The 15705-nt window shown below is 38.5% G+C and overlaps 1 protein-coding gene across 8 annotated transcripts in view; it reads right to left on the bottom strand.

The window, feature by feature from the left end:
- cadps2 (Ca++-dependent secretion activator 2) overlaps window positions 1–15705 on the bottom strand; it is a 162104-nt gene that overhangs the window by 18698 nt on the left and 127701 nt on the right. For all 8 annotated transcript variants that reach the window (XM_056271902.1, XM_056271894.1, XM_056271898.1 and 5 more), the window contains 4 exons: window positions 15181–15368; window positions 2249–2350; window positions 810–873; window positions 576–699 (listed from right to left, as the gene is read on the bottom strand). In XM_056271902.1, the coding sequence (XP_056127877.1) occupies window positions 576–699; window positions 810–873; window positions 2249–2350; window positions 15181–15368 (478 nt within the window). The remainder of the gene's footprint in view (window positions 1–575; window positions 700–809; window positions 874–2248; window positions 2351–15180; window positions 15369–15705) is intronic.

The raw sequence follows: 15705 nt of genomic DNA on the forward strand, positions 1-15705 counted from the left end.
TTTTAAGTGGAGATTTAAGTGTGCTGACAGTTACATTAATATTAACCACAAATTAATATGCAAGAAAACTAGAAAAACACAGTGCTCTTTGAAAACGGCATTTGTTTTTGCAGCGAATGTTTTATTTAATATTTTTTTATCAGTGATGCACCAATTTAGATTTTTCATGGGCAATTTCTTTTCCAAGCAAATTGGCCGATTCTGATACCGGTTGCAGATTTATTTTTCTTTATTTAAAGTCCCCCTGTAGTCAATAATTGTATCCCTTAAAACTCATCTTTGATCACCAAAATTACACATTTCTGTATTTTCCTGTGATACAGTTTCCGCAGTTTTAAAGAGAAAATACTCTGCATGTGTTGACTTATGAATTTGCACATGGTTTGTCTTAAAGCATATTAAAATGAAGCATATGAACGATAGTGTATTTTTTGTGTGCGCTGGGGTCGCTGAAACCATTGGCAGGTGTTCAGCCAGATTTCTCTTCTCAAATCCAAACTACTGGCTGACAAGGGCCATCAAAAACCCCAAAAAAAATCCTTACTTTTGAGCCCTGAAAAGTATTCTGTGAGAACCTTCGATCTGGGCGTAGTCGGTCAGCTGGGAGTAATTGATGAGCGCAGCTTTTTCCAGGCACTTCTGAACTATCTTGTGCATCTCTTCAGTTGGGACAGGTGTGGTGATGTCTTTCATCAGAGCCTGAAGAATGACACTTTTCCTCTCATTTATTTCACTTTAAGCACATGCTAGTACACACAAGACATGCATATAAGGTGCAAAGCATGCACAGTTAATTGGAGGACACTCACCCTTTCTAGAAGAGAGAGTGTGGCTTTAAGAGCCCCCTCCGGTCGCCCGAAGGGGAAACAGTACCTACGGGCAAGAAGACAAGGGGTAAGACTCGAGTGGTAATTAACGACGTAGAAGAAAGAAGACTGAGCACAAGCTGAAGGAGTCAGTCACAAACCGCTGTTTCTCAGCTATCATGGGACAATAATTACGTCTTTTAAATAGAGATGTTTTCCAAAGCCTGTTGAGGAGGGACAGGTGTCAGCGTACGTACGGGACAATGCTAAATGGGATGAATGAAGGCGAAAGAGAAGTGCTTCTCATAAAGGCCTCACACCACAGGTGTGAAAGTCCACCCGAACGGCCCTCGACGCGTTTTTTTTCGTGCATGTGGGGCAAGAGGCACACTTAACAAGTGACTCAACAAGGTCTAATCAGCTTGGGCTGGGACCCACGCTTAATCCCCGGCACGCCCCGCACCGGCCTGGCCTCTCTCTGCCGTCCCATTTGCATAATCTGAGATGCTGTTTGTAGCTTTTGTTGGAGTGGTTTTATTAGGTTCTGCTGCAAAAGCAAGACTCAAACCCTCTTTACTAGTGTTTCCAGCACTCTACTGAGGGGGGCCAGCGGGAGGTCGGTTGAAAACGAGGACCAATCAGGAGGGGGTCTGGTAAACGAGTAAACTGTAAGCTGAGATGCTATACTTTTGCTTCAGGGACCAGATATTACATTGTTAATACACTGTTATTACAATGTAATTACATGATTATATAGTTCGTTTTTATCATTTGGATTTTTTCCCTGATGTTTGCAACCTTATCAAAATAGATCTGGAATCCATTTGCTGACAATATCCGAACATTTGCTGATTTTCTTTTTAATATACAGTCAACCCAAACATTATTCAGACAGCATATATAATTTTTTTTTTTTTTTTTTACTAGTGGGTGCAGGACATAGTTAATTTCTGTAAGTGAGGATAGCAAAATAAAGTAAACAGTGACATTATACCCCAAAATTCTTGATAGAGTGGACTACCAGTAACATTTATAAAAGTTTGGGACCAAAAATTATTCAGATACTTTGACCTGACCATGTTTTGCATAAGTGTTTTTTCTTTAATTGCTAATGCGACACTTTTACACCACAGACTGAAAAAACATTAAGCATTGCTTGGTAATTGCTTGACCTAAATTGGTATTATCTAATTGTGTACTTAAATTTAGCAGCTATTCAACCTAATTCATCTGTGAGACAGTTTAACAGAAGGATGGCCAAAACCAGTGAAATATCAACTGATTTGATAACTCTGAGTTCTTGTCATATTTTATTACCATTTTCTAAACTATAGCGAATAAACTGTGATAATGTGAGAAATGTTGAAGGTGTCTGTAGATTAGTTATTTTAATAAATTGATGTACATTATTAAGATGAAGTGGATGTGGTAGCTCATCTTACCTGAAATGTGTGATCTGCTTCTCCAATAAAGTCAACAGTCTGCTCCTGATCTCCTCAAACTCCTCCCTCTCCTGTTCTGTAACAGTGCCCATGCCATCCGGTCTGCCAAAACAAGGAAGAAACATTCAATTTTCTGTTTTATTCTTTACAACACCTGTTCTTTCATTTCAAATGCCCTTGGATCCTGTACTTCAACTTCATAAATCAAAAGATTGTTCAAAGAGAGTTGTAAGTTTCACAATTTTTCCAGCTGAACTGAACAATGCTTCAGCAGGGTTTTGCAATCCAAAACTCTTAAATAAAAGAATATCAAAATAAATGTATCCTTGGTGAATCATATCAAGATAATGCAAGAAGGGAAGCAACTGGAAATATCTTAAAAGATCACACATTCTTCAAATTCAAAATAAAATAAAATAAATATTTTGAATAAATCTCGTGGATTTTGTATAAAACTATTCTTTTAATATTTTGCAGTCTCCTTTTTAATGTTATATTTATTCATTTAATATTTGTTTGAATAATGTTCACAATAATCGAAGATATGAGACTAATAAATAAGATGTTTATTCACAATAAATTTAAATAAATAAAAACAAGACTACAAATTATTCAAAAACGAATTGAATGAAATTGATTTCAAATCATATTTAATAGATCAGACATTCTTTTATTTTGAAGGAAATTTGAATTTTGTCCTAAACCTTATTTTATATTTATTTTATTTAGGAAGAAATGAATGTTTCAATCATCTACTATTTATTTAAATTCATTAAGTCACAGATTTAAACCTCATTTATACCTCGTAACTGCAATAATCAAATATAGCCAGCATATGTTCAACCACTAAGCATTGCACAATTGCACTTTAATCGCTAAAGTAATCATTCCAAACTTCAGTTTTTAACTGTCGACAATGGGCAGTTTAGTTAGAAGCCATTGTGCCACGCTATCCAAACCCTCCACACTTTCTGAATGGCACAGCTTAGCGCTGTAGAGAAAGCGCTTTCCTTACACGCAGAGGTAAAGGCAACTTGTAAACCTGTCTGTTCTGCAAATCCCTCTCTCCATTAAATGAAATCCGCCTTTTCTTTTTGACAAGAGCCAGCTAATCCCGAGAGAACACAAAGAGGGAGTGTGAAGAGCGGCAGAAGATGTGTATGCGCGAGCATGGGGGGGAGAGAGATCAGCGCCTACAAATGAAAAGAAAAAAAAATCTCCTTTTTGCATTATGGTAAAGGCTAAGGAGTGTATAAACTCAACATCGACCCTTTAATCTCAGTGTCTTTGTCTGTCGTACTGTGTAGGCTCATTAGTTCTTAAGGAAGGCCTCTTAGTTTAACTGCTTCTAACAAGAGGCCTGGGAATTGAACTGTTAGCATGAGGGAGAATCACTCTAGTTTAAAGTCTTTGCTTGTTTGTAGCTCTCAGTACATCACCAAAACCTACGACTACCAAAGCCTTGCGACTTCAGTCAGTAATTAAGTCTCTCACAATTCACACATCCTCCCATTGACTTGACTAATGCTAAACGAATCCTTCAAACCTTGAAACACATCCAATTCTACCTTACATAACACAACATTATTAGTGGTGTTTGCTGAGGAAGGCATCACTTTTGCTATCATTATTCAGGGCTCTGTAATAAGGACGTCCCACTGGCCGGGGGCCAATGTGAGAGAATTTGGGGCCAGTTGATGGAACCGTCGCTGTATGTCGTGTTGATCATGTGCGTGCAAGTTTTAGACCTTGAAAAATGTAAACATTTAATTTTCTGTGATATTTGGTTGTAAATTCTGATTGCCAACTTCAGCTTGTCAAATCGCTGGCTAACATAGATGACGTTTTGTTGAAACTGCATGAATGACATCTCATGGCACTTTTCCACTGCATGGTACGGTACAGCTCGGCACGGCTCACTTGTGGCGCTTTTCCACTGCATGGTACGGTACGGTACGGCTCGCTTTAAATGGTACCACCTCTGTTGAGGTTCCAAGCGTACCGTACCGATACTAAAATGTGACGTGAAAACACTGCAGATCACTGATTGGTCAGACAGAATCGTCACTACCAGCGTCATTGTATTTGCAAGACATCAAACCCGCTAGATTTAAATAGTAACAGTCAGTCAGCCACCGCTGTAGCACCTGTTTTAAAACGACTTGCTTGAAGAAAAAAGAAAGAAAGAAAACTTCCAAAAAAGTAATGGCTGAATCGTGGTCAGTGGACGAAGTGCAGACGTTCCTCTCGTTGGTTGCTGAGGAGCGGATAAACTACACTCACCTAAAGGATTATTAGGAACACCTGTTCAATTTCTCATTAATGCAATTATCTAATCAACCAATCACATGGCAGTTGCTTCAATGCATTTAAGGGTGTGGTCACTGGTCAAGACAATCTCCTGAACTCCAAACTGAATGTCAGAATGGGAAAGAAAGGTGATTTAAGCAATTTTGAGCGTGGCATGGTTGTTGGTGCCAGACGGTCTGAGTATTTCACAATCTGCTCAATTACTGGGATTTTCACGCACAACCATTTCTAGGGTTTACAAAGAATGGTGTGAAAAGGGAAAAACATCCAGTATGCGGCAGTCCTGTGGGCGAAAATGCCTTGTTGATGCTAGAGGTCAGAGGAGAATGGGCCGACTGATTCAAGCTGATAGAAGAGCAACTTTGACTGAAATAACCACTCGTTACAACCGAGGTATGCAGCAAAGCATTTGTGAAGCCACAACACGCACAACCTTGAGGCGGATGGGCTACAACAGCAGAAGACCCCACCGGGTACCACTCATCTCCACTACAAACAGGAAAAAGAGGCTACAATTTGCAAGAGCTCACCAAAATTGGACAGTTGAAGACTGGAAAAATGTTGCCTGGTCTGATGAGTCTCGATTTCTGTTGAGACATTCAGATGGTAGAGTCAGAATTTGTCGTAAACAGAATGAGAACATGGATCCATCATGCCTTGTTACCACTGTGCAGGCTGGTGGTGGTGGTGGTGTAATGGTGTGGGGGATGATTTCTTGGCACACTTTAGGCCCCTTAGTGCCAATTGGGCATCGTTTAAATGCCACGGCCTACCTGAGCATTGTTTCTGACCATGTCCATCCCTTTATGGCCACCATGTACCCATCCTCTGATGGCTACTTCCAGCAGGATAATGCACCATGTCACAAAGCTCGAATCATTTCAAATTGGTTTCTTGAACATGACAATGAGTTCACTGTAGTAAAATGGCCCCCACAGTCACCAGATCTCAACCCAATAGAGCATCTTTGGGATGTGGTGGAACGGGAGCTTCGTGCCCTGGATGTCCATCCCACAAATCTCCATCAACTACAAGATGCTATCCTATCAATATGGGCCAACATTTCTTTAAAATGCTTTCAGCACCTTGTTGAATCAATGTCACGTAGAGTTAAGGCAGTTCTGAAGGTGAAAGGGGGTCAAACACAGTATTAGTATGGTGTTCCTAATAATCCTTTAGGTGAGTGTATTACGGTCAGACTATAATCCCACCCACTTTAAAGCGAACCGAGCCGTGCTGTGCCGAGCCGAACCGTACTGAGCCGTACCAGCAGTGGAAAAGCGCCATTATAGTCTTGGTATAATTTTCCAGTAAAAGTGTTTATGAATTTATATACTGTATGTTTGGAGTCTCCTGTATAATTATAATACCTAGACAACTTACAGCTATTATTGCAAAACTTTGTGCATGTTTTGTACACAGTTTGTAAACTAATATGAAATGAAACTAATATTTGCTATTATTAATATAATAATATTAGTGTGTGTGTGTGTGTGTGTGTGTGTGCATTTAGATTTTTTAAATATTTGATATATAAATTATACAATATTATTACTATTATTATACTGGAAATACAATATAATATAATGCATATTCTTTGTAAAATAAACTACCATTTTTTTAAAGTAAATACATTTATGTATAAAAATAAATAAAAATAATAATTAAATCCCAATAAAATGTACAAATTAAAATGTTATATTTTAAAAAACAAATATTTTATATATTTAAATATTTATAATTTAGTATATATACATATATATAACATTTTGAATGACAAAATTGTGATTTATGAATACAAATAAATAATAAAAATAATAAATTAAACAAAATAATAAATGTACAAATTAAAATGTTATATTTAAAAAAAACAAATATTTTATATATTTAAATATTTATATTTTACATATATATAAAATTTTGAATGACAAAATTATAAAATTTAAAAAAATTTAATTACAAATTTAAACGTGTAAGTCACAATGAAAACACACACACACACACACACACACACACACACACACACACACACACACACACACACACACACACACACACACACACACACACACACACACACACACACACACACACACACACACACACACACACACACACACACACACACACACACACACACACACACACACACAACAACAACAACCTTGACCAGAGCCAATAAGCAACCACTAAGAAAACTGGCAGCAGAGTTGCCAGGTCTGCAGAACAAAACTAGCCCATTGGCCAATCAAAAATAGCCCAATGACCATAACCCAAATTTCAAAACTCAAAAAATGCCATTCCCATACCTAAAACACATTTTACACAACTGTTATGCAAAATGAAAACCACTACTGTATTTCATAGTGATCACAAATCTTCTAGCACAGTTCTATCTTTGGGAGAATATCAAATATTTCAATACAAGCATTTAAGTCAAATATAATTTATGCAATAGGTCAAAAATTTTAAAACATTTAACAGTTTAAAAATATCCCAATTCCACGGGAAAACCTCAGACTTGGCAACCCTGACTGGCAGTGGATTTTAAATAGACAAACACCATTCACATTTTCTTCAGAAAATAGAATAATATGTGCAACTACATTTTTACAAGTTGCTTGGTATGAATGTCTGCAAAACCATAAATGTAACATTAAGATATATACAATAAGTACACAATCACAAACAAGCTCCGAGATGCTTCATTTCAAAGTGAAGGAACTCAAGTGTGCAGAAACCGCAGTGAAAGTTTTGTTACCCTCCACCTCACGCAGCGCTGCCTCATGTTTGGCAGTCCTAGTGGGAGCGGGTGCAGTGTGCTGCCCTGTTAGGGGGCCGACTTATTGTTGGCGCCTGATGAAGCGAGTGTGTTTAAGACGAGTGAAACGTTGACCTGTCCGGGGCCAGTCAAAGAGGGTTAAACAGCGGCAGGAGTCTTGGGAAAGTCTGGCCGTGCCAACATGACCAAGAAGTTGGTTGTTAGTTTCAAAGCTGTGCGTTTGCAAGAGTTCTGTCTTGGCTACTAGGGCTACACAATATATATTGAAATAAAATGTATATCCCGAGATGGCTAAATGCTATTGTAAAATAATGCAGATGCCAATTTAAGCAAATATATGAGCTACTGGTTTCAGATTGAAGCGCGTTATTTACACATGTGTACTTCAGCATCTCATATTGAGTCAAGAACCCTAAGGTTCTAGAACAGTTTTTACAAGAGTATACAAATGCACTCCATCCTCAATGACAGATGGGTTGGTGTATATCCTGATCAAATCAAGACCCAATGGACAAGACAGAAGTGACAATCCAAAGGGTGAGGACCTGGATGTATGTCATGTTTACAGTGAGTAACTGATTGTGCCGACTGGTAAATACTCTTGTCACATGGGGCAGCCAAGCATGATGGACAGGCGAGAGAGGAGAGAAAGACTGACAGGTGAGAAAGAGGTTAGCTTGTGATTACTGTCACTCTCGTCGCTGTCAGTACGCCCTCGCCAGTTCATCTCACACACCTGTCCGTTTGCTCTCGCGTACTTGCTTCTAAGTCCCAAGCCTCGTCGAGCCCAGGGTGCATCTGTCAAGTCAAACACAGGCGACACCGACTGAAATGTGCCACAAGGATGTTTGCACTGACAAACATGTCTGAAAGGAGTCTCGGTGAACACACCGTTACCTAAAATCTAAGAATTTACAGACTCAATGGTTTCGTTTCACATCACAATAGAGCACAAGTCTTAATTGAGTAAAAGTTTTCGGAATAGCCTGTATGATTACAATAGCCTATTTGTAGATTGTTTTTTAGCTATTGTTGGAATTTTTTTTTTTTTTTTAAAACAATCAAATTTGTGTAAAAAAATGTATGATAATAAATATTAAAATGAATATTAAATAAATGTTAAATATATAATTTAAAGATTAATATATATTTAAAAAATGTAGTGCTGGGCAACAATTAATCGTGATTAATCACATCCAAAATAAAAGTTTGTGTTTATATAATATATGTGTGTGTACTGTGTATAATTATTTTGTATAAATAATACACACACATGCATATATATTTAAGAAAAATGTGTTATTTATATATAAAATATTTATATATAATATAAATTATGTAAAAAAAAAATATATATATATAATATTTTTATTTAATTACATAATTTTCACTGTTTCGTGTGATGGTAGTCCGAATACACAGTGAACACACGGATCCCTGAGATGCACGGATCAGCTTTAACATCGCCCGAATCCACTGTTAAATATCATCCACCTGCCATATGATTTTCTCTGATTTAGATATCCGCACCCGTTCGTCAAATTACAATCATTCTAATTCTCAATGTTAAGCTGATGATATGGTAACGTATTACACTGAAGTAGGCTGCTGTTCAATTAACATTAAGTAATTAAGTAAAAAATTCTTCTTTGGCAAAACTACATTTCCTTAATAGCTAGGCTTTACACTGTTTCCGTCAATGCAACACACACAAGAGAAATTAAATACATTCATACCAAGCAAAGGCTGGATATAGGCGTTATTAATTTATTTTTAATTCTCCTTTTTGCATATTCTCTCTGATCTGTTTTGCCTCCTCCTGTTCATAGTTGCCTCCTTCGCCACTATGGATATAGCAGTACGTCTCGTCCGCCTTCATCAAGGAACTCGCTCGCTCGAGGATCACTGAGCGAGTTCCTAGATTATGCCCTTCATTTGACTGGTACCTCCTTCACTGTCGGAGAGTTTGAGGTGGACGTTTCCCTTAGACATTTTTTGGGAGGGGGCAGTATGCACCAAGCGCCACCACCGTTCCAGAGTCTCGTCCCAAGATGGCCGCCACCCTTCCAGAGTGCCGTCCCATCATGGCCGCCCTTCCAGAGTCTCGTCCCATCATGGCCGCCCTTCCAGAGTCTCGTCCCGTCCATAGACAGTAAAAGAAATGGACACAGCGACCCCATAGATTTCAACGGAGAGAGTTGAAGCCCAACATGGGCACTCACTTCCTGATAGCCAAGCACACTGCGCAGGCTCAAACTGAGCTTGACGACGTAGAGGTCACGTGAGCAACCGTTCTGACCTTCTAGTAGCTGTGCCGAGACAAATCTGAATTGAAATCTGAAACAAATCTGTTGTTGAAATATTTTGTCCCGTTGCTTTTATGAACTCTCTATCTATGGGCTTCTCCCTTGACTTTATGCCTCCATGTCCACCCGATTGCCTCATAGACAGTAAACGATTGCCTACGAGCTTCTACTTCTGTCTATACGGTCATTTCTCTACTGTGCGACAGAGCGTCCCGTGGTTATGACGCAATCGGTAGCCTATTTTTACAAGAATGGCTTCTACGGGGCCATAACGTAAGATACAAAGTAATGGAGCCTTTTATCCATTGTCCCGTTTCTTAAGAAATAAATAATGGACAAATTGAGTCTTTGGACGCCTCAGATGTAAAGTTATTCGCTGTCAAAGTGACGCCAAAATGAATGGGAGTCAATGGGATGCTAACAGCAGGTGATAGCCAGCTACAATGGCGGCCCCCGGAGACAGCTTCAACTTCCGGCTGATGGATTACCCCCTTGGTCCCGTCATGGCCGATGTCTTCAGACAAGATGGCCGCCTCTGCCCCTGAAGCGCCGGCTCCGCCCTGGCCGCCTGCTCAGCCTCACGCCGGGTTCACACCGGATGCTGAAGCGACGCGGAACGGAAAATCACGCACGGTCCGGCGCCTGCCTGTTCACACCAGACGCGTATTCTTCGCGGAGGTCGACAAGCGCTTCTGCTCAGTTATTTATTTAGAGCTATTTTTTTACATCATGGGTAAGTAAATAACCTCATAATATAAATAGGCCTACACCATGTTTCTGTAACCAAGAAGTTTGTACACTTCTTTTATTAATCCGTTGTCGAGACACACACGCAGCCAGAGAGAGATGGTAGACAGTAGTGTATATATACCGTTGAAATATACATCCTCTCTTCAAATTTATTAAATCTATTTTCCTCTTCCTGTTTCCCAGTGCGAGTAGACAGGAGGAGAGCCCTTGCCCTATATCTTTTGATTATAGGGTATTATAGGGTATTTTAATTTGAAAATTGCTTATATTTTGACAATTGACCGGATGGTCGAGTGTTTCTTGGTGTAATACTTCCTGCCGGAATTGACGCGGATCACTCGCAGCTCGCGGAAAAAATAGACCAGACGCCGAAACTGGCGCTTCACGGTGCGTGCCTGCTGCGCCGCACCGTGAGCTGCGCTCCGCGTCTGGTGTGAATGACACCATAGGTTAACATGGGCGCCGAAAGGAAGCGGCCTCCGTTCCGCGCCGCTTCCGCGTCCGGTGTGAACCCGGCGTCAGTCTCCAGGCCCTCTTCCACTCCATGGGCCTGGCCCTCCATCCCACCCCCGCCCCCGGGTCCGCCTCCGCTCCACCTCCCTCCTGGACAATTTTAGGAGCATCTGGAAGCCATAGCCCCCTCCTTTGAGAGGGGGCTATGTAACGGTCACCAGCTGGAGTGCCCTTGAGAGCCACCAGAGGGCACTCCACATCAGAATATTGTCATTCCCTCACAAACTACATCTCCCATAATTCTCTGCCTGGACTTATCAGCGCTCATTGTTTTCAGCTGTGTCTCATTACCTTGTTTAACTCACACTATAATCGCCTGGTTTTCACATTCATTCCCTGCAAAGTCTTGTTTAGTGTTACACTGCAATTCCGAGCATTCTCCCTGGTTTCATGTCTCTTGGTTTTGGATTTCTTGCCTGTTCCGTGGATTACTCTTTTGCCAGTGTGTTCCCTGCCTTGTTGTGTTTGTTTGTATGGACTGCCTGCCTGTGTGTGATCTTGCATGTACTTTGAATTACGTCTTTGGATTACGCTGTTCAATAAATACTGCATTTGGATCCTCAACCTTCTTGTCTCAGAGCAGTTCGTGACAACTCCATTGCTGCTTAAACAAGTGGACCTCGCAACTGCGTAGATAGTCAGCTTTAAACACATTAATATTTCCATCATTAATGGTTTATCTCATCCACCAGTGACCCACTCGCATGGAATGTTATTTTTTATTACTTGGCCCGTCTGACCCACTGAACTGTGATCTGTGCATCACTAACACACGGCTTACAACTTTTTATTGATCCATTTAAAAAAAATCCCTACAGGGAAAATGAATTCCCAGACTGCAGAAAAAGTGTGTGGTCTCTGACTGTTGTGCTCTTGGAGTCTGTGGGTGCAAGATCAGTAGTGAAGATAAAGAAGATGGCAACAATCTTCACAGGTTTTAAGCTGCACACTCACCGTCAGAAAGGCTTACTGTCATAACCGTTCCTTGAGTAATTGACTGACGCATTAGATCAGATGAGCGGATGCATTTTCATCTGAACTGAAGATGAGAGGTTCTCTGGACCAGGGTTAAGGCTATTGTTTTTTCTAACTGTGCACAAAATAATCTTCACATTAGATTAAAATAAGATAAAAAGTAACTGAAATATTTTGTTGTAAATAAATAAGTAATGCTTTACTTTACTAGTTACACATTACTTGTACTGTGTTGTCATGTACTTTTGAAAGGAATATCAAAAGAAAAGATCATTTTTTAATTCTTCTGAACAACAATGCTTAACTGGTGCACTATTGGATTTCCCTTAATACATCCAACACTGAATACATGTACAGTTCTGGTCATAATAATTGGTAACCTTGATAAATATGATCAAAGAAAGCTTGGAAAATAAATCTGCATTGTTTATCCTTTATCTTTCATTGAAGTAAAACAATTGGAAGTAAGTGAAAATAAATGTTTTTCTCCAAAACACATTGGCCACAATTATTGGCACCCCTAGAAATTCTTATGAGTAAAATATTTCATATTTATATCTCAAGCATATTCCCATTGATATTTCATTTGTTCTTTTAGCACACAAGGGTGACTAGGAGCATGAAATTGTAACTTATTGTTTCATAAATATATAAATATGAGGAAACACAAAGGCCAAATTCCCTTAATCATCAATCCCAATGAGTAAAACCAGAGAGTATAGTTCTGATGTGCAGCAAAAGATTGTTGAGCATCACAAAATAGAAAGTGACTGCAAGACAATAGCTAAAGCATTGAAAATGTCCATTTCCACCATCAGGGCAATAATTAAGAAGTTCCAATCAGCTAAAGATGTTACGAATCTGCCTGGAAGAGGACGTGTGTCTATATTGTCCCAATGCACGGCGAGGAGGAGAGTTTGACTGGCCAAAGACTAGTCTTGGGGTCAGAAAGCCTAACAAATAAATACAAAAAATAAAATAAAAAATTCAAACAGCACCAACAATACCACAAGTTGTTTGGGAGGATTTCAAGAAAAAAATTCTCTGCTCTCCTCTAAAAACAAACTCCAGCATATTCAGTTGTCAGGCACGACTGGAACTGGTTCTGTGGTCAGATAGAAGTAAAAAAAAATAAAAAAAAACCAGATGTGGATCTTTAATGTTGTGGGCCTATTTTTCTGCTGGAGGTCCTGGACTTCTTGTTCAGAAACATTAGATTTTTGTGATTTTTTTCATTAAAAAATCAAAAGGATTAACAATACAGATTTATTTTCACAGGCTTCTTTGTTAATATTTACCAAGGGTGCCAATAATTCTGACCAGGACTGCATAAAGAAGTCATATTGAATTATGGCCAAGGGTATAGCAAAGTACCAAAGTAGTAACAGCACAAAAATTCGATATATTCCCATGAACACTCTCTACACACGACTGCGTGGCTGAACTGTCATTATTCAAACAACACTCCCCTCCAACAAAAAGCTACTCATGCCAATTTTCCTCATTTGTAACTGATGATTATCTTGAGAGGCTAATCATTACTGTTCCTAATTGACTAAATTAGCCATCAAAGAGAAGGAGCACATCCGTGTGTATTTAACATCTAATCAGTCAATTGACGGGTGATTCGAGGTAAGTGGAAAACCAACAGCTTTCAGTACACGCGAACACAAAGGACTTCGCCAACAAGTGGACAAGGGACATTGCTCATACCACGAGCCGCAGTCAGTGCTCTTACCGCTAACACGAGCCTATTTTAGTCTTTAAGTAATGTCAAACCATCAATAATTCGCATAATCAATTACAGAAAACAAGCTTGTATAAAATTCTGATCCTCAGAGGCCTTATCAAAGAGAAATTATTCAAATGTAGCAGGAGCACAAATGGACTCTGTAATTACGGTTTAATTGCTTTGCGTTTTGAGATAATAGAGAAACATTAATTAATTTGCCAAGCAGACGCTCTCGGTCTCTCTTTGAGTGATGCTGAACATGGCCGCCACGCTGAGCGCCTCCCGAGTGATTAAAGTATTTCTTCTGTCTTCTCGTTCCTTTTGTATGCCCACCCATTATGTGCGGACAAAAGCCATTCTGAGTGTTTTTTTTTCTTCCTTTTTGTGATCTATCAAACATGTGGGACTTCTCATTTGTCCAACACAAATGAAATCCTTGATTTCAAACACTTAATACGTGAGAATTCAAAATGCACAACCTCCCGGGAAACCAAATGTTCCTTGCAGTTTGAAATGGCTATAGGGCATTGCTAAAGTGCTTGTTGTTATATATAAATGATAAGAGACCATTTTTCACATGTTGTCAGTTTTATAAAAAAAAAAAAAAAAAGTACTTTCCCGATGACAATGAACAAAAATAAAATATCGGCATCAATAAAATGTGTAAATATACAAAAAAATATTTTACAGTTATATATATAAATAAAAAAATCTACAATCCCATCTGAAATGTAATTGTCTGTGACAAATATATATATATTACTGAGACATTTTTTAAATTAACTTTTTTTATGTTCCACAGAAGAAAGAGTGTCATACAGGTTTGAACATGGAGAGTAAATGATTTTTGGATGAATTTTCCCTTTAATACCCATTAAAAACCCATTAATCTCATGAGATAATTTATGCAATTGTAATTATAGTGTAAATGCATACAAGCCACCTCTGAGCTGCAAATAATTGGTCTGTAAATATATCTAAATACCAATTCAGATACAAAAAAAGGCTGTTGTAACCTAAAAGTTTATGTGTAACAAATTCTATGTTGAATCAAATAAAAAAATATTTCTAAAGCTACTTTTTGTAATATATATATTTGATGCTTTTCTCATTTAAGACAACAAAGACTTTATATTATCTTTTGGGGTAATTTCTCAGCCATATTTGAAGTGTGAAAAATGTGTGATTAATTGGATATAAAAAAAAATACATATACTATACATAAATATATATATTATATATATATATTAGTCATTTTAATGATTTTCAAATAAAGTAATATTTGAAATATTTATTGTATGCATACTGTATATCTTTATACATATACACTTAAATAATTAATTTTATTAAGATTCAGAAAGACTTCAGCCATTCTGTAAGCTCAAACAGTACAGCATGGCACTGATATGGTCAAGGTCATGAGTTCGATTCCCAGGAAAAGCAAAAACTGGTAACAAAAATGTGTACCTTAAATGCAATCCAAGTCAATTTGGAGAAAAGTATCTGCCAAATGCATACGTGTAAATGAAAATGTGCACAAAAGAACAAAAACTTATTCTAATACCTGTTTCCGTGGACATGTGAGGCACAGAAGGCATAGCTGTAGTGCAGGAGGGTGGGGTCCACCAGGGCGTTGTTATCCGAGAAATCCATCAGGTCTTTCAGGTAGCAGAGGTGACGATGACAGCCCCTCACCCCGTATCGAGAGCAGTACTCATCCAGAACAAACACCTGACCGGGGCTGAACCAACCCTGCAAACACAACAGCACATGATGAGAATAAAACACATTTACTATGAGCATGAAATTAGCTGATCTCAGCCATCTTTTTCAGCCAAATGCTTCAGAAACGTTAATCCTAACGTAACATAACATAACGCAATGTAACATAACATTGATCAAAAGTGACAAAGATTTCTGTCAAATAAATGTTGATCTTTTAAACTTTCTATTCATTAAAGAATCCTAAAAAAAACTATTAGTTTCCTCAAAAATGTTAAGCAACAACAACAATTATTATAATAAGAACCATTATTATTAATTGAGTACCAGTAATAATTGAGCACAAAACCCTCATAGTATGACTTCT

This window comes from Rhinichthys klamathensis, unplaced genomic scaffold, assembly GCF_029890125.1.
Source record: "Rhinichthys klamathensis goyatoka isolate OS25496 unplaced genomic scaffold, OSU_Roscu_1.1 h1tg000328l_1, whole genome shotgun sequence".
NCBI lineage: Eukaryota > Metazoa > Chordata > Actinopteri > Cypriniformes > Leuciscidae > Rhinichthys > Rhinichthys klamathensis.